This window comes from Eulemur rufifrons, chromosome 14 (genome assembly GCF_041146395.1).
Source record: "Eulemur rufifrons isolate Redbay chromosome 14, OSU_ERuf_1, whole genome shotgun sequence".
Lineage (NCBI taxonomy): Eukaryota > Metazoa > Chordata > Mammalia > Primates > Lemuridae > Eulemur > Eulemur rufifrons.
Genome location: NC_090996.1, coordinates 8,015,759 through 8,043,608, shown reverse-complemented (window position 1 = coordinate 8,043,608; position 27,850 = coordinate 8,015,759). Strand labels below are relative to the sequence as shown.

The 27,850-nt window shown below is 48.2% G+C and overlaps 1 protein-coding gene and 1 pseudogene across 2 annotated transcripts; both read left to right on the top strand.

Moving 5' to 3' along the window:
• The first annotated feature begins 10,602 nt into the window (after positions 1-10,602).
• On the top strand, positions 10,603-23,532 carry FKBP6 (FKBP prolyl isomerase family member 6 (inactive)). Of its 2 annotated transcripts, XM_069486543.1 has the most exons (8): positions 10,603-10,659; positions 10,776-10,893; positions 11,254-11,343; positions 12,160-12,362; positions 13,569-13,688; positions 21,868-22,062; positions 22,188-22,297; positions 23,442-23,532. In XM_069486543.1, exons 1-8 carry the CDS (start codon positions 10,603-10,605, stop codon positions 23,530-23,532), a joined length of 984 nt encoding a protein of 327 aa, XP_069342644.1. The 2 variants fall into 2 exon arrangements, with proteins under 2 accessions (XP_069342644.1, XP_069342645.1); XM_069486544.1 differs by lacking the exon at positions 11,254-11,343.
• On the top strand, positions 16,482-21,318 carry LOC138394568 (small ribosomal subunit protein uS2B-like; annotated as a pseudogene).
• Positions 23,533-27,850: the final 4,318 nt, after the last annotated feature.

Genomic DNA, 27,850 nt, shown 5'->3' with positions numbered 1-27,850 from the left:
AGTGAGCTATGATGCCACTGCACTCTACCCAGGCAACATGTGGAGACTCTGTCTCAAAAAGAGAAAGAGAGATTAAGAAAAAAAAAAAAAAAGAGGTGTGTGATGGATTTGGCGACAAGAGCAGTCCGGGGGGGGGGGGGGGGCACGGTGCAGGGAGAATGGTACCTACCTGCAGCATGAAGCGGTGGAGACGGTGATGGAAGACGCCTTTGCCATCCCCTCTTGGACCCTGCGAGCTTGTTGGGAGGTTCTAGCAGGGGAGCGCAGCTATTCGTATACCCTTGACGGAAGAACGGTCCTCCTCTACCGGGAAGGTCGTCCCCTCGGACTGAACATGCAGCTTCGGGAGTGAGGCACATGGAGCAGTGAGGGAGGAAGGGGACACCCGCCTAGCCAGCCAGATCAGCCAAATCAACCCTGGCGATCAATGGGGTGACATGTCGCAGCCAGATCACCCTCACACCCTGCAGCCGCCTTTTGAAGTTTTTCTGTGAAGAGCAGAAGTGCAGGCACCGTAGCAGGAAGAAGAGGTGGTGTAAAACTAGAAAATATTATAAAGGGCTAACAGCCTATTTCAGCTTCTGTATCCATGGCTTGCTTGCTTGATGCTTAGCTTGGCATAACAGGCTTCAGGAAAATTGAAAAAAACAAGGCCCCAGGGAGGCGACCACAAGTTACTTCCTGATAAAGGACTAGGAGTCCCGGGGCTCCCACCGACCAATTAGATAAAAAAAAGGGCAAGGCATAATCAGTGTGTGAACAGCTTGTGTGAGGCGTGTGTTTCCCAATCTCTCTCGTAAACCAGAGACCAGAGTCTAGTAAACAGCAGAGAGTATAAAAACTCACCTTGTACCACAAGGCGGGGCTTGTCCGTGGAGAGGCCACTGCGTTGGTGCTCTGGGACCTGGACCGTAGCTGGAGCTAGCAAATAAACTCCTTTGCCTTTTGCAACCTTGGTCTCTGCTTCCTTGTTCCGAAGGTCTAGGGGAACCAGATCGAACATTTTGGGGGCTCGTCTGGGATCCCCGAAACCCCCAGAGCGGAACCCAGACCTGAGGAGGAGTTGGAACTCTGAAAATCCGGATGGTGCAGGTAACTAGGCTCTGGAGAGAGACCCGCAGAAGGCCTAGGTGGACGCGCTGGAGGGTCGCTGGTCGGGAGCGGAGGGAGACGTCCCTCGCCCCCTCGGTAGGTTTCCAGAGCGGCCCAGCCCAGGAAGGGTCTGTTTGGGAGGGAAACCAAGTCGGTAGGTTTCCGGTGTGGCCCAGTAAGGGTCAGGGAAACCGAGTTCGCCTAAGGATTTGTGGAACGTCTTGTCGTCGTTGTCGATCCGTATTGTTGTCTTGTCGCCAGTTTGTCACTCGCCTCGTCATTTTTGCCCGTGTTTTATGTTTCTTCTTCATTCATAGGACCGTGAACTTGAACTGATGTGCAGAGAAACGATCCCAGGTCCCAAAAACTCTGAGGCTACCCACAGAGCTGGATGCCCTTTTTGTTCCAGGGGGAGCAAACAAGGGTGGACTAATCGATTTTCTCGCCCTGTACCTTCTCCTCCTCCTCCGCAGCTGCGCTCCCGGCGCGCTCGTGGCTTCCCGGCTCCCTCTGCCCTGCCCAGACTCGAGCGGGGCCGCAGAACCCCGTCTCTTAAAGCCACCCTTTCAGTGATCCCCTCGGTCTCTGGAAGTACTGCTTTTGTTTGCAACTTACCCTCCTTAGTTCACTAGCTCTGGTGTTTGCTATCTATACTGTTATACACTGTTACGCCTCCATCTTGGAAACCCCCACAGAAGTGCGCCTTTACCCTTTTCTACTGGATTGTGGTAGGAGTCCTAGCGTGGCTCCATATTAACCCTCTGTGTAAAGTCTGTCTGTCTGAGTGGATGGAGTGTGACTGTATGAGGTTCCACGGCGACAGCTACGGAACCTGAGTGGGTCCTAACCTGCGAGTCTGTGGCGGCGTCGTACGGCATAACAGTGATTTACTCCCCTAAATAGGAGTGACCTTAGCCAAGATGCGCCTAAGTTCCCGCGAGGGACGCAGCCAGGCAGACATCTGAAAGAAACTCCCTTTCCCCTCCCCCTTGCGAACATGGGACAGACACAGACAACACCTCTGTCTATTCTCATAGATCATTTTAAGGAAGTCCAGGATCAGGCTCATAACCTCTTTGTAAAGATCAAGAAAGGCAAGTTTATAAAATTTTGTGAGTCCGAGTGGCCAACCTTTGGGGTTGGATGGCCTCAAGAGGGAACATTTGACCTTGGCGTTATCAACAAAGTAAAAGAGATAGTCTTTAGCAAAGGGCCTCATGGCCATCCTGACCAGATTCCATATATCATTGTCTGGCAAGACTTAGTTCAGGATCCCCCACGCGGGCACTAGCCCATTGGATTCCGCGCGGGGGAGGGCCCCCCTCCCTCCCCTCCCGCTCGCTCACGCTCTCTCTCCCCCTCTCCCTCTCTCCTCCCCGCCCCACCGCCATGCGGCCCCCTCCCTGGGGGGGGGGTCATCGGGCAGGGGCCATCGGGGGGGAGCCTGGGAGGAGGAGATGACGGCGACTGGGTGCGGTGGGGGGGGGGTCGGGTCGCGGGTCGGCTGCGGCGGGGGCCGGGGACAGCAGGGGTCCCGGTCTACCGTGGCAGGGCTCGGGCACCTGGGTGCCGCCGGCAGCGGCGACTCTAGATGCAAGCTGGGCCCTTCCCGTGGATCGCCCCAGCTGCTGTGGGCGTCGCAGCCGGCCCAGGGAGCCCCGCGGGCGCCGGTGCCATCCCCCCTGCCGCGTCGCGTGGGCGTGTCGCGGGTGGCAGGCGTTCCCCTCGCCCGACCCGTTCCCCCACCCGGGTTAGAAAAGATCCTGCCCCCAGTAGGACACAGCAAACTCATGATAGCAAAGGAGGCCAAGAAAGAGGGAGAGTTCAAATCAGGACCCTCGGACTCGCCCCCCGTTCTTCCGGATTCCACTCCATATCCTGACATAATAGACCAGGAGTGGACTCCCCCTCCCCCTTATGACCCTGCTGCGGCCTCAGCCCCAGCCGCTGCAGCCCCTTCGGGGGATGGACCGGCATATGGGACCCGGCAGCGGGCTACTAGGACGCCGAACCCAGAACCAGTAATGGCTCTCCCCCTGCATGCAATAGGGCCCCCGCAAGCAAACGGGGAGCAAACTTACCAATATTGGCCTTTCTCGACTAGTGATCTATATAATTGGAAGTCGCAAAATGCCACCTTCTCAGAGAACCCTAAAGATCTGATTAACCTCTTAGATTCTGTTTTGTTCACTCACCAGCCCACCTGGGACGATTGTCAGCAACTACTAAAAATTATTTTTACCACTAAGAAAAGGGAAAAAATACAGGCGGAAGCATGGAAACTGGTTCCAGAAGATGAAAGCAGACCCACCACTAATCCAGGGATCATAGACCAAGCGTTTCCACTTGAACGACCCCCCTGGGACTACAACGAGGCTGAAGGTAGGGAGCATCTCCGGGTCTACCGCCAGACTCTAATGGCTGGTCTCCGAGTGGCAGCACCAAAGCTGACAAATTTGGCTAAGGTAGGAGATGTTCGCCAGGGGCCGGAGGAGAGCCCGGCGGCCTATTTAGAAAGGCTAATGGAAGCCTTTGGGCAGTATACGCCTATGGATCCCACTGCGGAAGGGAGTAAGGCAGCAGTAATGATGGCCTCTGTGAACCAGGCAGCCCCCGATATAAGAAGAAAAGTGCAGAAGATAGATAGATAGGTTATGTAAGAAGACACTGCAGGATTTAATAGAAGTAGCTGAGAAGGTCTACAATAATAGAGAGACCCCGGAAGAAAGACTGGAAAGAATTAGACAGGAAGATAAAAAAATTCCAGGCTGGGGAAACTAGAAAAGCCAGCAAAGACATGGCTAAGATTCTTCTGGCGGCTACAGGGAACACGCTAGGGAGTAAAGAGTTTGGGGAAGAGAAAAAAGGCCGCTCCAGTAGGGGGAGGATAGAGAAGGATCAGTGTGCCTACTGCAAGGAGAGGGGGCATTGGGCTAAGGAATGCCCAAAGAAAAAGGAGGGCCCAGGGAGAAAAGCGTCGCCTAAGAGAAATTTACTTGCGGGGCAAGGAGAAGATAGTGAATAGGGAAGACGGGGTTCGGCTCCCCTCCCCGAGCCCAGGGTAACCTTAGATGTGGAGGGGATCCCAGTTAGTTTCCTGGTAGACACAGGGGCAGAACATTCAGTAATTACTAAAACCAATGGAGAATTGTCCAACAAAATCAGGTGGGTGCAGGGGGCGACCGGAACTAGGCCCTACCGGTGGACTACCCGGCGAAAGCTGGACCTGAGCTCAGGGCAAGTGAGCCATGCTTTTATGGTCATCCGGAGTGCCCCACCCCCTTGCTAGGAAGGGACTTACTCACAAAGCTAGGAGCCCAAATTCATTTTGAAGACAAAGGAATAGTAATAACTGATGCAGAGGGAAACCTTATAAGCAGCCCTCAGGTTACTCAGGTCCTGACTCTGGCCCAGGTAGATGAATACTGACTGTACCAGCCTATGGAAACTCATCAGGAAAGAGAGATTGAACACTGGCTTCAAGAATTTCCTGAAGCCTGGGCCGAGACAGGGGGAGCAGGATGGGCGAAACATCGACCTCCTCTCTACATTGAACCGAAACCGGGAGCTGAACCGGTCTGAGTCAGGCAGTACCCCATGCCCCAAGAAGCTAGAGTGGGAATAAAGCCTCACATTCGAAGGCTCCTAGACGCCGGGATTCTCCAGAAGTGCCAGTCAGCCTGGAACACTCCCTTGCTGCCAGTGAGGAAACCGGGTGGAAAGGATTATCGGCCTGTGCAGGACCTCAGGGAGGTCAATGCGCGTGTCCTAGACATCCACCCTACGGTTCCCAACCCCTACACCCTGCTGAGCTCCTTTCTCCGACACAAACCTGGTATACCGTCCTGGATTTAAAGGATGCTTTTTTTCAGCTTGGCAGTGGCCCCGCGCAGCCAGGAGATATTTGCCTTTGAGTGGCAGGACGAGGAGAGGGGAATCCAGGGGCAGTTGACATGGACACGGCTACCTCAGGGGTTTAAGAACTCACCCACCCTGTTCAACGAGGCCCTCCACGGCGACTTGGACGAGAAAAAGGAAATAGCCAAGGGGGTGCTCACGCAGATGCTGGGACCTTGGAGGCGGCCAGTTGCGTACCTGTCCAAAAAAAAAAAAAAAAACTAGATCCGGTAGCGGCAGGATGGCCGGCGTGCCTGTGGATCATCACAGCTGCTGCTTTGCTGGTCAAAGATGCTGACAAGCTCACCCTGGGTCAGCATCTGCAGATTACCACCCCTCACGCCATAGAGGGGATCCTAAAGCAGCCGCCAGGACAGTAGATTACAAATGTGAGGCTGACTCACTACCAGGGACTTCTGTTGGATGCTCCTCGCATCGAGTTCCGGGCTCCTGCCATCCTGAACCCAGCCACGCTCCTGCCAGGTCCTGAGCCGGCAACGCCCGAACACAGCTGCCTTGAGATCCTGGCGGAGACCCAGATGGCCCGGAAGGACCTGCAAGACCGCCCTCTTGCGAACAGCGACCTGACCTGGTTCACGGACGGAAGGCTTCGTCTGGGAGGGACACAGGTACGCAGGGGCGGCCATGGTGGATGGGCAAGGCAAGCTTATCTGGGCTACTCGCCTACCACAGGGAACGTCTGCCCAGAAGGCTGAGCTGGTTGCATTGACGGAAGCCCTTCGTCGGGCCCAGGGAAAGAGGCTGACGGTGTATACCGACAGCTGCTACGCCTTTGGGACAGTACACATACATGAAGCCCTCTATAAGGAAAAGGGCTTCATCACAGCAGAGGGCAAGGAAATCAAGCATAAGCCTGAAATACTTCAATTGCTAGAAGCCATCCTGTTACCAAAGGCAGTGGCTGTAGTCCACACTCCGGGACACCAGAAGGGGGACTCCCTAGAAGCTCGAGGCAACTGGGCCGCAGATGCCAAGGCCAAGAGGGCTGCGGAAGGACCTACACCGACAGATGTCCTGCACTGGAGCCTGCCACCCCCGGGGATGGGAGAGATACCCCCTCTACCGGACTATTCCAGTACGGACATGGACTGGGCCAGAGAAAAACTGGGGGTGACGCGGGACAAGGATGGCTGGTTCCAAGATAGAGAGCACCACCTGATAGTTCCTGAAACTTTGGGGAGTCACCTACTAGGACACTCGCACCGGACAACGCATCTTGGCAAGAAAAAGATGTGCAGCTGCTGAACACTGCACAACTCAGATTCAAATCACAGGGGAAGACAGCAGAAAGCATTGTCAAGAACTGTCGTGTCTGCAAGGTCATGCAGCTGGGGAGGATCAGAGGGACCCATGCAGGTACCAGGGAACGGGGGAGGCAGCCAGGATCATTTTGGGAAATAGATTTTACGGAGGTAAGACCAGGAAACTATGGATACAAGTACTTGCTGGTCATGGTAGACACTTTCTCAGGGTGGATAGAGACTTTTCCTACAAAAGGAAAAACTGCTTTAATAGTGGCAATATATATATATATATATATATATATATTAGAAAAAAATAGTTCCCAGATATGGGCTGCCAGAAAGCATAGGATCTGACAATGGGCCAGCTTTCACAAGTCAAGTTAGTCAAGGACTCGCCCGGGCTCTGGGGGAAGATTGGAAATTACATTGTGCACATAATCCCCAGAGCTCAGGGCAGGTAGAAAGAATGAACAGAACCCTAAAGGAGACTTTGACTAAATTGGTTTTGGAGACTGGCAGGGACTGGGTGACCCTCCTTCCCTTCGCCCTGTTCCGAGCCCGGAACACCCCCTACCATTTAGGCCTAACCCCCTTTGAGATAGTATACGGTGCTCCTCCACCAGTAATACCAAAAATGAAATCTGGGGCTCTGTCTGGAAACCCTAAAGAGGTGTTACAGGCTGTACAGGCCCTGCAATGGGTTCAGGGCCAGATCTGGCCTGCCCTCCGGGCCATTTATCAAGTCACCCAACAGGAGGGAAAAAAGGTTAACGAACATCCCTACCAGCCGGGAGATTGGGTATAGATAAAACAGCATAATAGCAAAACCCTAAAGCCCAGGTGGAAGGGACCTTTTCAGGCTATTCTTGTTACCCCCACTGCCCTAAAGGTTGACGGAGTGGCGACCTGGGTACACCACTCCCACGTAAGACCTGCCAACAAGGACGAGCAAGAGCAGCAGCAGGATCAGTGGAGAGCCTCAGCAGATCCAGAAAATCCACTGAAGACCAGACTGACTCACGTGACAACCAGACCACCGCAAGACCAATGATGGACTTGCGTGACAACCAGACCATCGCAGGACCAATGATGGACACACACGGACTAAAAATAGTTGCGGTGACTGTAATATTCATAACCCTTATAGGAAAAATAATGACTGACCCAAATCCCCACATGCCCTATAACCTCACCTGGGAAATCACTAATTTAGAAACCCATGAAGTTTATAATAGGACTTCAGGAACGGCCCCACTAAACACTTGGTGGCCGGACCTGTATTTCAACTTAGAACAATTGCCAGGCATGGACAATCTGCAGTACGACCCTAAGCAGCAGGGATTGGGCTATGAATATCAATATACCCAACGTCAGGCCAGGATAGAGTTAAGTAGGAATGGGTTTTATGCATGTCCAGGATTTAGAACAGGGGAAATGAGACGCGTGTGTGAGGGGATCGAGTCCCTCTACTGTGCAGCCCTCTACTGTGTGACCACCAATGACGGAGAGTGGAAATGGCAGGTACAACTTCTTTTCATCGAAATGTCTTATGTCCAGCCATGCTCACAAACCAGGTATGCCTCTGACTGTAACCTGATATGTGTAAGGTTCACAGAGGCAGGAAAAAAGGACAGACGGTGGGTCTCGGGACTATACTGGGGATTAACTCTCTATGACCGCCGCTGGGGGGGGCTGGGCACTGTAATAAAATTTAAACTAAGGGTTTCTCCCATCTTGGGTGCTGTAGGGCCCAATCCAGTGCTGGGGGGAACCGGTTCTAACATTTTGGGGGTGCTGGGGGGAAAACAAAACAGCCCACACCCAACTGTCGCCCCACTTTCACTTTCAAGGACCCCGGTGGCGGAGGTGGGAACGCAAATAACCCCCAGAGCAAAGGAGTCAGGAGATCCCTTATGGAAAATGCTGACAGCAGCATATAAGGCATTAAACCGCTCCGATCCCAATGCTACGGAAGCTTGTTGGTTATGCTATGACATCAGACCCCCTTTCTATGAAGCAGTAGGAATAGATACCCCCTTTAACCGTTCAGGACAAGAGGCCCCCAGGTCCTACACGTGGGACCGCAAAGGCCCGGGGCTAACACTTCAGGCAGTCACTGGGAGCGAACCTGCATAGGAAAGGTGCCCCCTAGCCATGCACAGTTTTGTGCCAAAGTCCACCCGTCTGTAAGCCGGACTGGAGGAACAAAATGGGTGGTCCCGGCACTCAATAGATGGTGAGTTTGCTCCAAAACAGGCCTGACTCCATGCCTCAGCCTGTCTGTCTTTAATGAGTCAGAGGAATTCCGCATTATGGTGCCAGTGTTTCCTAAAGTTATTTGCCACCAGGAAGATGACATGTATGCTACATGGATGAAAGGTGCGGAGAGCATTAGAATGACTAGAATAAAAACAAAACCATTCACAGCAATAACCCTGGCCACCCTTTTTGGTCTGGGAGCAATAGGAGCAGGGACAGGTATCTCGGCCTTGGCAGTGCAGCATGGGGGGTTCAATAGTTTAAGGGCTGCTATAGATAAAGATATAGCCAGAATTAAAGAATCTATCTCCCATCTAGAAAAATCACTAACCTCATTGTCTGAGGTGGTGTTGCAGAATCAGAGGGGGTTAGATCTAGTGTTTCTCCAACAAGGGGGACTATGTGCAGCTTTAGGAGAAAAATGCTGTTTTTATGCTGACCATACCAGGGTAGTAAAAAAATCCATGGCTAAAGTTAGAAAAAGACTAGCAAAACGAAGGCAGGAACGCGAACAAAGAAAAAGATGGTTTAAGTCATGGTTCAATAGCTCCCCTTGGCTGACTACTTTGCTTTCCACCTTATTAGGACCTTTAATTATACTTCTACTCATCCTCACTTTTGGACCACGTATTCTAAATAAGTTGGTTACCTTTGTAAAAGAACGGGTCAATACCGTACAATTAATGGTACCGTGACAACAGTATCAGAGGCTGAGCCGTGATTCCTGCTTAGAATTAGAGGAAGTATGGGAAGTATGTACGAGCAAGAATGCCCGTAAGGATAAGAGAAAGGGGGGAATGTAGAACTAGAAAATATTATAAAGAGCTAACAGCCTATTTCAGCTTCTGTATCCATGGCTTGCTCGCTTGATGCTTAGCTTGGCATAACAGGCTTCAAGAAAATTGAAAAAAACAAGGCCCCAGGGAGGCGACCACAAGTTACTTCCTCATAAAGGACTAGGAGTCCCGGGGCTCCCACCGACCAATTAGATAAAAAAGGGCAAGGCATAATCAGTGTGTGAACAGCTTGTGTGAGGCGTGTGTTTCCCAATCTCTCTCGTAAACCAGAGACCAGAGTCTTGTAAACAGCAGAGAGTATAAAAACTCACCTTGTGCCACAAGGCGGGGTCCTTGTCCGTGGAGAGGCCACTGCGTTGGTGCTCTGGGACCTGGACCGTAGCTGGAGCTAGCAAATAAACTCCTTTGCCTTTTGCAACCTTGGTCTCTGCTTCCTTGTTCCGAGGGTCTAGGGGAACCGCATCGAACAGTGGGCTAAAGGATATAGAAGCGGAAGGAATGATCCAGAAGGCAAGGCAAGACTGGTGAAGGAGGTAGGGGATACCCACAAAAATCAAGTCCTTGAGCAGGCAAGAGGGGAAGGATCCAGGGAAGGTCGGGGGGGGGGGGGCGGGGGGGTCACATCAAAGGTCATTCTTCCTCTGCACCACGAGGGGGCAGGTACAGCAGGGTCTATGGACTTGGCCATGAGAAAGTGAGCAACATCACTTTTTTTCTCTCCACCTCAGGAACTTGGCAGTTTGACGTTCACTGTCCGGGTTTAAATTTCTCCAGAACGCACAGAGGAGGGAAAGTGGAGGGAAGGTGGAAGAAGGTGGAAGTAACCCAGGACTGGGAAGCCTTACCCTGCCCGCGGCCCGTGGCTCTGGTGTCCTGGCCAGTCCGGCCCCTCCAATCACGAGCTTCACCTGTTCCGGGCGCTGTCTCGCGAGCGCCCAGCCACACACCCGCGCCACGTGCTCCCTCCAGTTCCCAGCAGCCCTGTCACGTGCTCTGGCCGCACGCGCTCCCCCCCGCCCCGCCCCCCGCAACGTGCCCCATGGTGCTCCGCGCGTCCCATCACGTGCCCCGCCCAGGCCCCGCCCACTGCTCTGCGGCAGGTGCTCTGGCAGGTCCCCCGCGCGAGGACGGTTGGCTGCGGTTGGAGCGAGGCGTTGAGCGCCTTCTCGTGTCCCCAGAACAGAATGTTGCCATCGGAAGGGGACTGCCGGGTATAAAGGGGGCTTCCGAACCTTCCTGCGCCATAGCCGGGGCGGAGCTGAGGGCTCACGCGTGGGGCGGGCGGCGCAGACATGGGGGGAAGCGCCCCGGACCAGGGAGTCCTGGAAGGGGATGACGCCCCCGGCCAGGTGAGGGCCTGGGAGCGCGCTTTGGGTGTCATGGGGGACAGGGGCTGGCTGGGGAGCAGTGGCGACTGAATCGGATGGGTCCGAAGCCCTGAGGTCTGCCTTTATTTCGCTACCAGTCCCTGTACCAACGGCTAAGTCAGAGGATGCTGGACATCTCTGGGGACCGGGGCGTGCTGAAGGATGTCATCCGAGAGGGCGCTGGAGACCTAGTGACGCCTGATGCTTCGGTGATAGGTACTGCCTGCGGCCCGGTGCGGGCGTATTCAGGATCTGTGTAATTGCACTTTCCCTTGGGGCGAGGGAGGCCGCGTTTTCAAAAAGCTGAATTTTATGGGGTTGGAAATGCTTTGTTTGAATTGGGGTTTCTAGGGGGAAAGCGAGGGCCCCGTCTCCCTTTGTGTGATGCCTCATCGAACCTCTTGAACCTCCAAGCCGGAACACAGGCCTCCAAAACGCGGAGAAAAGATTCACGTCTGTAGATTAGGGTGCGGCTGTTTAAGCCACAGATTCCGTTGTTTCTGCGTGATAAATACTAGATATTATGGAGTTGTGGGGGTCTTTGATCCATTTTCCTCACTTTCTTTTCTGTCCTAGTGAAATATTCCGGATATCTGGAGCACATGGACAAGCCCTTCGATTCTAATTGCTTTAGGAAAAGTCCTCGGCTGATGAAACTTGGAGAGGGTAAATGCAGATTAAGAGCTGGGGAAGCGGGGTTTGCTTGGGGATGAGATGAGGCACAGTGCCTTAGGATGGGAAAACCGTCCAGAGCGCAGGTTCTTTGAGTTGGTTTTTCTGAGGCTGGGTTTTGTAAAGCAGTTGTGTTCTCTCCGGCATTCCCCTTGCCACCTAGGGATTTGGGAGAGGGCCTGCCTGGCACGCTTATCTTTGCATCCTGGCTTAACTATTGGGCATTTTTCTTTGTTTATTTATTAAGTAAACATCTACTGAATGCTCACTAACTGCAGTGCATGGTGAACAGAGAGTGTACTCAGAGAACCAGAATGTCTCTGCCCTTAAAGGACTTCCCAGTATTGTGGAGGAGGGATCAACCCGCACTCACGCAACTAACCTGGTAGAATTGGATGAAGTGCTGGGGAGGTGTAAGTAAGCAGTGTTGTAAATGTGCTTAATGAAGGCACAATTAATTCCAGCTGGGAGGTTCAAGGAAGGCTTCCTGGAAAAGAGAGCATTTGAAATGAGCCCTGAAGTTTGAAAAAGATGGAAATCAGGGTAGGAGGTGGGCATGGGGCCAGGAGGAGGATATTGCAGGAAGAAGGAACTGTGTGACTGAGACACAGGATATTGCTGGGTCTGGAGAAGTTGGGTTTGAGCACGGTGGTGGTAGTGGGAAGCAAGGCTGAAAATTGAGTTAGTACCACAATGCAGGAGGCTTGGGATATCACATGGAGAGGTTTAGACTTGGCGGGGGAAGAAACTGATAGCATTAAACCAGGATACTGAGCACGCTTCAGCCACATTCTTTGTCCCTTCTTCCAGATATCACGCTTTGGGGCATGGAGCTGGGCCTTCTGAGCATGCGGAGAGGAGAGCTGGCCAGGTTTCTGTTCAAACCAAAATATGCCTACGGAACCCTGGGCTGCCCTCCCCTGATCCCCCCAGATGCCACTGTCTTGTTTGAGATTGAGCTGCTTGACTTCCTAGACTCTGCCGAATCAGACAAGTTTTGTGCCCTCTCAGCTGTAAGTTTCCAGCACAGATGTCACCACTTAATGGAGCAAGGGATGGGTTGTGGTTTTAGGAATTTTCCTAGATAGCCTACCCTGCTAGTGATTGTGTGCCCCGGGTTCCACCCCAAGGCTGCTGTGCAGTGGGGACGGGAGGGGGGTTCCGCCACTTTCTTAGTAATGGTTCTCGGGTATGCATCAGCGTGGTGCTGGGTCAAGGTAAGGCCATGGGTTTGTTAGGGATCAGCAGTTTGAACCGATCTTTCAGTCACCCTTTGTCTAGTTCTGCCTATTAGTGAACATTTGCTTTTCAACATTAATTTTGGTTTCCAGCAAGTCAGTCATTGCTAGCTCATGACTAGCTCGTGACTGTATAATTGATTGTCCAACCCAGGACTCTAGAGTAAGAGGGTCTGTTAACTAGTTAGGATGACCAGGACATCAGGTATAAGCTGGGATAGTCACAGGCAAACTGAGTTATATGGTCATTGTCCTTGTAACTTAAGTCTTGCCTTTTCTTTGTAGCCTTTCACTTAACCTTGTCCCATAGGTGCAGGCCTTCTAATCCCATCAGCAATCACATGCACTGTTTTTATGCTGTCGCACACTGCTGTGTATGGCCTTAGGTGTCCCTCCTGAGGTTTCATATCTACACGTGGTGTCTCCCCAGCTAAACCATCAGCACCCCAAATGAGAGATCACACCTTTTTCTCCTCTGCCACCAGGCAGAAGTTCTTGGAGATGCCTGGGTCCCACCTCTGGTGTACTGATTTAGAATCGCTGGGGGTGGGGCGAGGACCAGAAAGGTTCTACAGGTGATTCTGGTCTGTATCCAGGGTAGAGCATCATGGCCGTAAAGACCACCAGGGCTCTGAGCAAACCGAGACCTCCTAAAGGCTTGCTGGATAAATGGTGGTTGTGAGCCCTGGTTTCTGTGCTTGGCAAGTTCCATCAGTTTCTAATTCTATGGGAAACTGCTGCTTCAGGGAACATCTCTGGAGAACTAAAGAAGTAAAATTCTTTCTGGCTCTAGTTTGTAAAATGGGACCAGTCATAATGCCTACTTGCCGTGTCCTCTGTTGGGATTCAGAGATGACTAAGCACACATAAGGCAGGAAACGAAAGTTCATAATCTAAAAGAAATTAACAGCTGTAGTAACACTTCCGTTGTGGCTTTATGGCATTATATCCTCACTGGGTGTTCTTGTCTTTGATCTTCAGGAGCAACAAGATCAATTTCCACTTCAGAAGGTCCTAAAAGTGGCAACTACCGAACGGGAGTTTGGCAACTACCTCTTCCGCCAAAATCGTTTCTATCATGCTAAAGTGAGGTATAAAAGGGTAAGAATGCTTTGAAAGTGAAGTGTAAGTTTAGATCCTGGAAACATCTTTTTCTCTTTCACTAATCCTCATGAGCAGCCATTAAGAAAAGTCTCATTAAAAAAAATCGTCATGCCGAAGGGCTGTGGCTGGGAGGAGGGACACCCCGGATTGGGAGGCACCTAGCAACATTCTGTGTTTCCATCTGGATGCTGGTTACATGCATGTGTTCAGATGGTGAAAATTTCATTGAGCTATGCACTTGTTTTTGATTTCTCTCACCCAAATTATTATTACTTTTTTTTTTTTGAGACAGAGTCTCACTCTTGTTGCCCAGGCTAGAGTGAGTGCCGTGGCGTCAGCCTAGCTCACAGCAACCTCAAACTCCTGAGCTCAAGGGATCCTCCTGTCTCAGCCTCCCGAGTTGCTGGGACTACGGGCATGTGCCACCATGCCCGGCTAATTTTTTCTATATTTTTTTTAGCTGTCTATGTAATTTCTTTCTATTTTTAGTAGAGATGGGGTCTCGCTCTTGCTCAGGCTGGTCTCAAACTCCTGAGCTCAAACGATCCGCCCACCTCGGCCTCCCAGAGTGCTAGGATTACAGGCGTGAGCCACCGCGCCCGGCCTATTTTTTATCTTTTGTTTATTTCAGTGCACTTATTTGTGTATGTACTTCAATTAGAAGCTTCTTAAAATTCCCATCCTACTGCTCTAAAACAAAGTTTATTAATTTTAAATTATCTTCCTAGTGCTCATTAGGTCGTCTAGCCGCTGGTTTCTCCGCCCCATTTGCCACCTTCATCTCGCGTGTCTCTGACAGTGAAGGTCCCTCTGACTCTCTGAGGTGGTTCCAGTCCCACCAACTTCCGACTGTGATTTAGCTTCTTGTGTAGGTTATGCTGATGGCTGTTTTCTGTTTCCTTTGTAATTCATTCATTCAACAAATAAAATGAGCACTTTCTGTGTGCCAAACTGTACTCTAGGTTCTAGATGTAAACAGAACAGAGTTTAGAGTGGGGGGGGGGGCGAATTCTGACTTTGTCTCGTTTGCATACTGAGCCTAAACTATTGAGGATTTGCATTCAGCTGAAATTAACAGAATCCTGAAAAAGAATATCTTAAACTAGAAATTTCATTTTTCTCACGTAAGAATTCCGAAGGGAGGCAGCCCAAGGCTGGTATATAGCAGTTCTATGAAGCCATCGGGGATCCACGTTCCTCTTTCTGTTTAGCCACCCTTAAATGTGTTCTTGTCCTCTCCCCAACACACACACACAAACAGGTCATTTTACAACATCACATGGTCGTCTGGGCTGGACGAAGGAAGGGAGAAGAGTCTGAGGTGTGTGTTTATGTTAAGCACTTTCCAGAAGTCCCCCCAGTGGCTTCCCTTTATATCTCATGGGGGCAGACCCATGTCATATAAATACCCTTAGCTGTATGGGAAGCTGGGAATGTAGTTTTTAAATTAGTACATTGCTGCTTTGAGTGGAATGGGAGTTCTGTTAGAAGAAGGGGGAAATAGATATCAGGTACTAGGAGCTGCTACATTTGGCTTGTGCGAATATGCTTCAGAGAGAGAAAGGGCAGGTAGTGCACGCATGTGCATGTTTTCTTTTGGAGTGTGACAAAATCAGGTTCCTAAACGTGGAAGGTACAGATTTTGGCTCATGGCTAGGGTGAACCTTGTAAACCTTCTTGAGAATGTACCTGCTTGTTCAAAAATTTTCCCACAAAAAACACCACTTCATTCTTTCCACCCACTAGTTTTTATTTCCTAAGTCTGACCTTGAGGCATCACTTTTTAATTGTGCCTGCTGATTCTCTGGTGTTTTGCCTTCACAGATGACATACTTCTGTTGCTCTTTTTGACATCTTTGATTCTCGTTATGGAAGATGAGGTTTTGCTTCTCATTGTCACTCTCCCTTCTGTTTTTCCAGTATGGTTAGTAAGGTAATTTTAAAAATCAGTATTCAGGCCAGGTATGGTGGCTCATGCCTGTAATCTCAGCACTTTGGGAATCTGAGGTGGGAGGATTGCTTGAGGCCAGGAGTTCAAGACCAGCCTGAGCAAAATAACCCCCAAGACCCCGTCCCCACAAATAGGAAAATTAGCTGGGCATCACGGCATGTGCCTGTAGTCCTAGCTACTTGGGAGACTGAGGCAGGAGGATACCTTGAGCCCGGGAGTTTGAGGTTGCAGTGAGCTATGATGAAGCCACTGCACTCTAGCCCAGGTAACAGAGTGAGACCCTGTCACATGTTAAAAAAAAAAAAAAAAAAAAACTGGGAACTCCAGGTGCTTGGTGGGACAGATTTCAGTGTGGTCAGATAAAGACCCCTGCGCGTCAGAGTGTATAGGTATTTTTCTCAGGAGCCATTCGGTCCTCCTCCTCCTCCTGCCCATGGTACATGCCCAGCCACCACCATTCTGGGAGCTGGGCCAGGGGAACAGGACAGAGGTTCTCACTATCTGTTATTGAGACTTTGCTTTCATACCTGTTATTAGTATGCCACCTTCCTGCCCCCCTGCTCCATCCTGTCCCTGAATCAAGACACTCTTTGGTTCTATTTCTCTAGAAAATAGACCTCCTGATTCCTGAGGTGGTGGCCATCTGGACGCATAGGGGCAGCGAGTGGAGGGAACATTTGACCTGTCCTCCTTCCTTCAGCCCCACTTACCCCTGTTAGCTCTCGCTCCTGGTTCCCTCACTGCCCGGGTCTCTCGGGGCTCTGAACTGCAGGCCATTCCCTTTTATTAACAGATCCATACTGCTCTGCCACGTCAGTCGTCACACTGCCTCTGCCACTATGGGTTTGTTTTTAAGCCTCCTCTTGTCCGCTCTTGTTGGAGTATACCCTTCTTATTCCTTCATGGTTAGGAGGGAGTAGAGGATGTGTATTAGGTCTGCCTTGCTCAGCTGGAAGTTTTGCATGTCTTTTCCTATTAGAAATTTCCTCAGTGTTTGGAGTGGCATACTGACATTTATTGAGCACCACTGTGTTTGCAGCCTTTTGTTCAGCATTGTGTGGGTCACATAAGTATCAGGCAGGGTTCTTGCTTTCAAGGGATTTTAATCTAGTTAGGAAGATAAAATGTAACTCAAACAACTAACAGATATCTGTGATCTGAATATTTATGTCCTCCCAAAACCAGTATGTTAAAACTCAATCACCAAGGTGATGGTATTAGGAGGAGAGGATGAGGTCATGAGGATGGCACCCTTGTGAATGGGTTTAGTGCCTTTATCAAAGCGACCCTAGAGAGCTGCCTTGCACCTCTACCACGTGAGGACACAGCTAGGAGGCGCCATCAGTGAACCAGAAAGTGAGCCCTTACTAGACAGTGAATCTGCCTGTGTCTTGATCTTGCATTTCCCAGCCTTTAGAACTGTGAGAAATCTGTAGAGTTGTTGGTTGTTTATAAGTCACCCACTTGACGATGTTTTGTTATAGCAGCCTAAAAGAACTAAGGTAAGTATTAATATTATTAATACTTGGTGCAATAGCTTTTCGGAGAAGAGGAAGATTTTCGTGGACTAGAACAACTGGTAGAGGCTTCTTGGAGGAAATGGGGTTTTAGCTGAGTCTAGAGGGATGAAATGGCAGTTAGGGAAATGGGAAGGAATTAACCCTGGGCAGGAAAGAAGATTGAGGAAAGGTATGGAAGTGAGCAGAGCCTATTGAGGGTGTAGTTGGTAGATTTCTAGTTTGAAACTGGTTACATCTAAAGAATAGTAGGGTCATAGATATGAGGTGGCCAGATTCAGGAAGATGTTGTGTATAGACGAATTTGGACTTGAAGTGCATGGTGGGGAACCACTGCAGGAGAGTGAGTGGATAAAAGTAACGTGGGGAAGAAGCAGTGGTCACAAGCATGCAAGCAGTGGCACACCGGAGCTCACGAAAGCCCAAAATTTCAATAGTAAAATTTTCGGGAATTTTGTGACCTGGTTAATGTAACTTTGGGTAGCTTGAAATCAGCTCTGGTGGGAATATTTACACCACAGGAATGGGCAAATGTTACAAAGCAGGCCTCTGCCTACCCCTAGGAGCTGGTTATTAAACATTTGCCTACATACCACTGTATGTAGGACCTGAAGGGACAGACTTCATTTTAATGACTGCCCTATTTCATGCCAGGCATGTTTCAGCTAAACCTGCTGAAGGGCTCTCACCCCAGTTAAAAGGGCTTTTATCAAAAAGGCAATAACAAATGGTGGCGAGGATGTGGAGAAAGGGGAACCCTCATACGCTGGTGGGAATGTAAATTAGTGCAGCCACTATGGAGAACAATGTGGAGATTCCTTAAAAAACTGAAAATAGCCTTTTCCACACTACCCAGAGAGGCCCATCCAGTATTGTTCTGGATTCCCCTTGTAACTTAAAGGGAAACTACCACAGTGTCTAGAGACCTTGCCCTCCTGCAAATGGAGGAGGAAATGTCCTCAAGTTCCTTGCAGCAGGCGCCTATTTAAGGTGGCACCAACCTTAACTTCCAAATGGAGCAGTACATCTACAAAAGGAAAAGTGATGGCGTCTGCGTCATTAATCTGAAGAGGACCTGGGAGAAGCATCTGTTGGCAGCTCGTGCCATTGTTGCCACTGAAAACCCCGCTGATGTCAGCGTCATATCCTCTAGGAATACTGGCCAGCGAGCTGGGCTGAAGTTTGCTGCTGCCACTGGAGCCACTCCTATTGCTGGCTGCTTCGCTCCTGGAACCTTCACTGACCAGATCCAGGCAGCTTTCTGGGAGCCATGTCTTCTGGTGGTTACTGACCCCAGGGCTGACCACCAGCCTCTCACAGAGGTGTCTTGTGTTAACCTGCCCACCATTGCTCTGCGTAACACAGAGTCTCCTCTGCGTCACGTGGACATCGCCATCCCACTAAGTGGGTCTGATGTGGGGGGTGCTGGCCCAGGAGGTTCTCCGCATGCGTGGCTCCATCTCCTGTGAATGCCTGTGGGAGGTCACGCCTGATTTCTACTTCTACAGAGATCCTAAAGAGATTGCAAAGGAAGAGCAGGCTGCTGCTGAGAAAGCTGTGACCAGAGAGGGATTTCAGGGTGGAAGGACTGCTACTCAGCGCGAGGTTGCAGACCGGTGTGAAGGCGTGCAGGCCCTCTGCCTATTCAGCGTTCTCCACTGGAGACTGGTCTGCAGCTCCCGCTGCTCAGGCCACTGAGTGGGTGGGAGCAACCACCAAGTGGTCTGAAGTTTTTCCACAAACTCTTAAGGTGGAAATAGGGTTGATGGAAAATAAACATGAATTTCTAAAAACAAACAAACAAACAAAAGCTGGAAATAGAACTACCATATGACCCAGTAATCCCATTGCTGGGTTTATATGCAAAGGAGAGGAATTCAATGTATCAAGAAGACAGCTGCACTCCCATGTTACTTGCAGCACTATTCGCAATAGCCAGGATTTGGAATCAGCGTGTGTCCATCAGTGGATGACTGGATAAAGAAATTGTAGTACATGTACATGATGGAATATAATAGAGCCACAAAAAGAGTGAAATCCTGCCATTTGTAACAACATGGATGAACCTGGAGATTATGTTAAGTGAAATAAGCTAAGCACAGAAAGACAAATCTGGCTTGTTCTCATGTGTGGAAACTAAATATTAAAAATAATTGATCTCATGAAGGCAGAGTAAAATGGTTACCAGAGGATAGGAAGGGCAGCAGGGAGGGGTGGATAAAGTGGAAATGGATAATGGGTACAAAAATGTAGATAGACTGAACAATATTTGATAGTGGAACAAAGTGACTATAGTCAACAATAAGTTAAGGTGTTGACTCCACTGAAAGAGTGGAACTGGAATGTTCCTAACAAAGCAACTATGAATGCCTGAGGTGGTGAATACGCCAATTATCCTCATTTCATTAATTCACATTGTATGTCTATATCAAAACGTAACATGTATCCTATAAAGATGTACAACTATTGGCCCAATGTGGTGGCTTACATCTGTAATCCCAGCACTTTGGGAGGCCGAAGCGTGAGGATTGCTTGAGGCCAGGAGTTCGAGACCAGCCTGAGCAAGAGTGAGACCCCATCGCTACAAAAAATAGAAAAAATTAGCTGGGTGTGGTGTCTCCTGCCTGCAGTCCCAGCTACTCGGGAGGCTGAGGCAGGAGGATCGCTTGAACCCAGGAGCTGGAGGTTGCAGTGAGCTGTGATGATGCCACTGCACTCCAGCCCAGGCAACAGAGCAAGACCTGTCTCAATGGGGCGGGAGAGATATACAACTATTATATACCCATAATAATTAAAAATTAGCAAAAAATTTAAAAATAAAAAAGCATACAGTTCAACGGTTTTTAGTATATTCACAGGGTTGTGCACCCCTCACCACTATTTAATTCCAGAATGTTTTGATCACCGAAAAATGAAACTCTGCCTGTTAGCAGTTACCATTCCCCCAACATCCCCAACCCCTGGTAACCTCTGTTCTACATTGTTTCTATAGATTTGCCTATTTTGGACATTTTATGTAAATAGTATCATCGAATATGTGACCTTCTGTGACTGGCTTCTTTCACTTTAGCATTATGTTTTGAATGCTAATCTGTGTTGTAATATGTTCCAAACTTCATTCTTTTTTAAGGCTGAGTAATACTCCATTGTGTGATTCTGTTGCCTATTTCCCCGTCATTTTGTGGACATTTCAGTTGCTTTCACTTTTTGGTTATGCATAATGCTTCTGTGAACTTTTGTGTACAGGTTGTGGGGTAGACATGTTTTCAGTTCTCTTGAGCATGTACCTAGAAGTACAATTGCTGAGTCATATGGTAATTGTTTAAATTTTTGAGGAACTGCCAAACTTTTCTGCAGCAGCTGCATCATTTTACATTCCCACCAGCAGTGTACAAGTGTTCTAACTTCTCCACATCCTTCCCAACACTTATTTTACATTTTTAAAATTATAGCCATCCTAGTGAGTGTGAAGTGGTATCTCATTGTGGTTTTGAGTTGCATTTCCCTGATGACTAATGACATTGAGCATATTTTCATGGACTTAACCATTTGGACATCATCTTTGGAGAAATGTCTTTAAATCTTTTGCACATTTTACATTGGATTATTTATCTTTGTATTGACTTGTAAAAGTAGTTGATGTATTCTAGGTACTAAACCCTTATCAAATATGATTTGAAAATATTTTCTGCCATTCTGTGGGTCATCTTTTTACTTTCTTTGGTAGTGTCCTCTGAAACACAAAAGTTCTAAATTTTGATGAAGTCCAAAGAATAATCTTTGGCTTTTTGTGCTTTTGGTGTTATATTAAAGAAATCATTGTCTACCAGGGTCACAAAGATTTACACCTGTGTGTTCTTCTGAGCGTCTTACAGTTTTAGCTCTTTCTTTTGTGTCTGATCCATTTTGGATTAACTTTCATACATAGTGCAAGGTGGGGGTCCAGCTTCGTTCTTTTGCATGTTGATAGCCAGGTGTCCCGGTGCCACTTGTTGAAAAGACTATTCTTTTCCCCCATTGAGTGGTCTTGGCTCCTTTGGTGAAAAAAAATCAGTTGACTATAGATGTATGGATTTATTTCTGGACTCTTAATCTGAACTCTCTGTTCTGTTCCATTGATCTGTATGTCTGTCCTCATGCCAGTACCACACTGGCCTAATTACTGTAGCTTTAGTAAGTTTTAAAATTGGGAAATATGAATCTTCCAACTATGTTCTTTTTCAAGAGTGTTTTGGCTATTCAGAGTCCCTTGAATTTTCATATGAATTTTCTAATTGTCCATTTCTACAGGAAAGGCTGCTGAAATGTTGATAGTGGTTGCATTGAATCTGTAGGTCAGTTTGGGGAATATGACCACCTTAACAATATTAAGTCTTCCAATCCATGAACATGAGATGTATTTCCGTTTATTTGGATCTTCTTTAATTTCTTTTAAAAATATTTTGTGGTTTTCAGTGTACAAATATTACACTTAAAAGTTTAGTGTTACTTATTTTATTCTTTTTGATCCTAGTGTAAATGGAGTTTTCTTAATTTCATTTTTGAATTGTTCATTGCTAGAGTATAGAAATACAGCTGACTTTTTATATTGGTCTTGTGTTCTGCAACCTTGCTGAACTCGTGTTTAGCTCCTTTTTGGGTGTGAATCCTTCAGGATTTATATATACAGTCATTACTCCTCTTGACCATCTGTCCTCCCTCTCCGCAGGCCTTGCTGCTTCTCCAGCGCCGAGCAGCACCCCTTGACGAGCAGCACCTGGTGGAGGCCGCCAAGCTTCTCGTCCTCCTGAACCTGTCCTTTGCCTACCTGAAGCTAGAACGGCCGATAATGGCCCTGAACTATGGAGAGCAGGCTTTGCTCATTGACCAAAAAAATGCCAAGGCCCTCTTCAGATGTGGACAGGTGAGTTGGAGGGCAGGAACTTGGGAACATGCATCCTAGAAAAGGTAGCAGCAGTGCTCAGCTCAGGTACTGCAAACATGCCGTCTTTCCTAAGTATGTTTTTAAAACCTTGCCCTTTATGACAGGCTTGTCTTCTCATGACTGAGTATCAGAAAGCCCGAGATTTCCTAGTCCGAGCCCAGAAGGAGCAGCCTTTCAATCATGACATCAATAATGAGCTGAAGAAACTGGCCAGGTGAGACCTCTGTCTGCAGGACTGTGAACAGGGAGATGTGATGCAGCTGCGGTTCTGGTCCATCTACCTGGGTAAAGGACTGTCTGGGAACGTTGCCCGGAACGTGTTATGAGGCAGCCCCTGCTAGAGCTGGTTTTCTGAATGCTCAGTGCTCTGAAACAGCAGTTCCCAGTGAGGAGGTCAGACAGACTGCCAAACTACAGATGTCTGGGTCATCTTCCACCTTTCTCTTCCTCCTACTCTGTAAATAAGCACCCCTGGAGAGGTGGTCCAGTGCAATTTTTAAAAAGGGTCTTAAGTATTGCTTTGTTGCCCAGGCTGGAGTGCAGTGGTGTGATTATAGCTCACTGCAGCCTCAAACTCATAGGCTCAAGAGATCCTCCCACTTCAGCCTCCCTAGTAGGTGGCACTACAGGTATGCACCACCATGCCTGGCTCATTTTTAAATTTTTTTTGTAGAGACACAGTCTCACTATATTGCCTGGTCTTGAACTGTTGGCTGGTCTTGAACTCGTGACCTCAAGCGATCCTCCCACCTTGGCCTCCCAAAGTGCTGGGATTAGTGGTGCGAGCCAACATGCCTGGCGTATTTTTTCTGCATTGACGAGATTTTCTATTCCTCTTAACATTAAATATTCAATCCAGATTGCTAGTTAAAGCCTTCTTGGCTTTAAGAGTCTGAGATGTATGCATCTCTTATACTTGGAACCAGTGGTTACATGTCAACCCTTTTAGGACTTCCTAGCAATTTCCTTTCTGGTATTTAGAAGTGTCCTGTCAAGTTAGATGCAGAAATTTGGGGATCTGACCATTGTATAGCAAGAATATCTCAAGGCAGGCTAGAGAATGCTGAGTGTGAGAGGCCACTTGGCAAGACACAGCCTTGGAGCCTCACCGAGACTCTCCCGCCCATCAGGGCTGCCGTCTGCTCACGGGTGGGCTTTATGTCCAAGGGCTTCCTGAACAGCTGCTGGGAGCTTTCCCATCTCCTCCACCTTCCCTGCGTCATTTCCACCCTGTCTTGCTTCACCTTAAGGGCTGCTGAATTTTCAGTGTCTCTGGATGGGAGTGGAGAATTCCAGCCACCAGATGTCACCTCCTGCAAACACAGACCTTCTCTAACTAGTGTATATTCTCTCAACAGCTATTACAGGGACTACGTGGATAAAGAGAAAGAAATGTGTCACCGAATGTTTGCTCCTTATGGAAATGGTTCTACAGTAGGAGAAAATTGAAGGTAATTGAAGGGCCGGGTGGCAGACAGGCTTCAGGGTTTTGTCCAGTGTAGACAAGTATGTTGTTCTTCTTGGCCCCCCAATGAACAGTGGCTGTCTACAGCTGAGGGTGGATTGGGGGCGGGGGTGGTTCGGAAAGCTCCTTGTTGCAGCTAATGACACAATTATAGTGCAGAACACTGATACTGTGGGCCTTTGCATACAGAAGATCACTACTGGACAGTTCATCCAGACCTGGAGATTAAATATATAGGTTTGCGGGAGCTTTGATCTTTAAAATTTTCTAAAAATATTTTTTTCATTTTTATGTTAAACTCTCCTTGAGGTAGCTTGGAACTTGGAACCTGAAACTGAGTATGGTCATTAGTGTGATGATATAGCTGGGCTTTGAAGCGAAGTGTCAGGCTTTTCTTAATCCGTTTTTTCCTGAGAACTTGGAAGCCTTTAACCTCACTTTACCTCTAATGCATTATTAAAGAAGACAAAATCCAGGTGTCAAGGGGTAGGGATGGGCTGGGGCTCTTAAGTTCTGCTTACTATTAGAATTAGAGATTTGACGATGCTGAAACCAACAGGGAGCAGAATCTAGCATCCTACCAAGCACATGCCTTGTGATTTAGCAGGCACAGGGCGAGGTTTCCCATGAGCACATGAGATAACCCTCCAGTCTAGTCTATTTAAGAAAATTAATGGAAACAAAATCACCTGCCTTAAACACCTGCTTAGCTGGGCAGATAACTCCACTCTTGAGAGAAGTTAAACAAGGAATAACAAGAAAACAGCTGCTGAACGGGCTCATGGTGATAAATCTCTCCTTTGTTGCTACCTACATCTCTCTACAAAAGAGGCTTGAGAGGAGGCAGTGAAAAGGCCTATTCATCCCAGACATTCTCACAAATGGTCTGTAAACTTCTGCTGCCTGCCCTGTCAGATGCAGCCAGTCGGCATCGGAAGTACATGTTGCCTTCATCACTGACGCTGACCCTTTGACCCTGACTTTCAGGTCTTTTGGGGGGACTTTGGAGTCGTATTTGCAGGTCTTCTGAAGTGAGACAAGAGCCAGAAGACTTCTCTCATTTGGCTACTGTGAATGTGCGGTGGAAGTGGAGGACTGTTGGCTGGACGTTTTGGACTGTGATCTGACAGGTCCTGCCGCTAATGAAAACCCAGTTCTTCCTGGGTCCGTCCTAAAACCAGGCTTGGGAAACCATCTGGGCAACAGTTTCCTTTTCTTCATCCTTACCTCCTATCCTTTTTGGTCTGTAAGACTTAGGAGGCTGATTTTTATTTTATTTTTTGTTTTTTTTATTAATATTTCAATAAACTTAGAGGGTATGTATAAGTGGTTTTTGTTACATGGATGAATTATATAATACTGAAGTCAGGGCTTTTAGTGTACCCATCACCAGATAGTGTACATTGTACCCAACGGGTAGATTTTTATCTTTTACCCCCCACCATCCTCCCCCACTTCTTAGTTTCCAATGTCCTTTATGTCTCTTTGTGCCTGTGTGTACCCTTCATTTAGCCCCCACTTAAAAGTGAGAGCATGTGGGCGGTACCTGTTTTTCCATTCCTGAGATACTTAGGATAATGGTCTCCAGTTCCATCCAAGTTGCTGTAGAAGACATTATTGCATTCCTTTTTGTGGCTGAGTAGTTCTCCATGGTGTATACACACACGCACGCACATGCACACAGGCACGCACGCACGCATACCACATTTTCTTTATCCACTCATCGGTTGATGGGCACTTAGATTGAGTCCTTATCTTTGCAATTGTGAATTGTGCTGCAATACACATTCAGGTGCAGGTGTCTTTTTTAATAAAATGACATCTTTTCCTTTGGGTAGATACCCAGTAGTGGGATTGCTGGATCAAATGGTAGGGCTGCTTTTAGTTATTTGAGGAATCTCTGTACTATTTTCCATAGAGGTTGTCATCTTTTACATTCCCACCAACAGTGTATAAGCATTCCCCTTTCACCCCATCCACACCAGCATCTGCTGTTTTTTTGACTTTTTAATAATGGCCATTCTGAAGGGTAAGGTGGTATCTCATTATGGTTTTAATTTGCATTTCTCTGATTGGTGATGTTGATCATTTTTTCATATATTTAGTCATTTGTCTGTCTTCTTTTGAAAAAAATCTGCTCATGTCTTTCACCCACTTTTTGATGGGGTTATTTGTTTTTTCTTGTTTGAGTTCTTTGTAGATTCTGGATGTTAGCCCTTTGTCAGATGTATAGTTTGCGAATATTTTCTCCCATTCTGTAGCTTTTCTGTTTACTCTGTTGATTATTTCCTTTGCTGTTCAGAAACTTTTTTGTTTAATTAAGTCCCTTTTTTTTATTGTTGCTGCATTTGCTTTTGAGTTCTTGGTCATAAATTCTTTGCCTAGGCCAATGTCCAGAAAAGTTTTTCCTATTTATTTATTTATTTGGTTTTAGGTCATAAGTCTTTTATCCATCTTGAGTTAATTTTCATATATGATGAGAGATAGGGATCCAGTTTTATTCTTTTGCACGTGGCTATCCAGTTTTCCTGGCACCATTTATTGACTATGGTGTCCTTTCACCCACTGTATGCTTTTATCTGCTTTGTCGAAAATCAGTTGGTTGTAGCTATATGGCTTTATTTCTGGGTTCTCCGTTTTACTTCATTGATCAATGTGTTGACTTTTATACCAGTGCCATGCTGTAGTTGGTTACAATAGCCTTGTAGTATCATTTGAAGTCAGGTGATGTGATTTGGAGGCTGATTTTTAGATAGTTTCCCATGTATTTCTAACTTGTGAATGTTTGTCTTATCATCAATAGTGACTATATTTGGGTCTAAAATGGCCACAATTGTCATATTCCCACTGCCACTAAGATATTTTAGCTTTTGTGTCTTTGTTCTCCCTTATTCCCCTTTTTTTCTATTGTGCTTGTGACCTAGTTAAAAGAAGCTAGGCCGGACGCGGTGGCTCAGGCCTGTAATCCTAGCACTCTAGGAGGCCGAGGTGGGCGGATCGTTTGAGCTCAGGAGTTCGAGACCAGCCTGAGCAAGAGTGAGACCCCTGTCTCTACTAAAAATAGAAAGAAATTATATGGAAAACTAAAAATATATACAGAAAAAATTAGCCGGGCATGGTGGCACATGCCCGTAGTCCCAGCTACTTGGGAGGCTGAGGCAGGAGGATCGCTTGAGCCCAGGAGTTTGAGGTTGCTGTGAGCTAGGCTGACACCACGACACTCTAACCAGGGCAAAAAGAACAAGACTCTGTCTCAAAAATAAAATAAAATAAAAAGAAGCTAAAAACTTGATCATCTTGACAATCTAGTTTTAACTAGGACCATTTCAGCTTTTGCTCTTATCTTCTTAGTTGTTAGATATTACTGACTTACAGGATTACTTATGGTACAATGAGTTTTCTCTCAATTCTCTAAGCCTCTGATTATGGTAGATTGAATTTGTTGAGATCAGAGACCATGTATTTTTCTTTTTTTGCATTTTCTAGCATCCGGAAGCATGCTTGGCACATGACCAGCGCTCAGCAAGTGTTGGTTGGATCGAGTGTAAAGCAGCCACAGCAGTAGACCAGCCTCTTGTACAGCGTCTTCTGGGCTGGCTCTCGTATTGGCTGTCAGGACTCTTGTTACTGCCAGTGGCAGAAGCCCATCTTTAGCGTCAGCCAAAAAAGATTTACAGGAGGAATCCTGGGAGTAGCTCACAGAATTAAAGCAGGGGTTCGGGCAACACTTGGGCAGGTAGAGACCAGGCGGTTCTGAGGGCCTCGGGAGCTCAGTTTCCCTCTGCTTCATTCTCTCCCACAGGGAACGGGCGTCAATCTTCATAGCTTTCTCTCCGACGGAGAGAGAGCTCTTCTTCACCCCACACCTCCCTCCTCTTCCTGTCCCAACCGTAACGCAATTTGAAAAATCCTGGGCAGGACCCTGGCCTGGTTTGGGGTATGTAGAGCCCTGTGAGCATCTCCCATTCCCCACACCACGTAGTAGGAATTGAGGTAAGAATGATCGTCTGAGAGAAGGTGGCTGCTGTTCCCCAAAACCCAGGGGGTGGAGACGATAACCAGCAAGATGCCCACCGTGGGCACTGGGATACTGCGGTGTCACTGTTCTTGCGAGTGGGCCTTGTTGTCCTGCTGTGACGGAGCAGGGCACCACTGGCCAGTTCTGTGCAGTAGGAGTCTGTGGCAGCTCCTGGTGCTGGAGGTTGAACAGTGGAAGGAGCAGGGATGTCCGTGGCTCTGCACAGTCTCCCTCCTTTGGGGTTTCCAGAGGGCCAAAACATACACCTCTGCATGGGGGTGTTG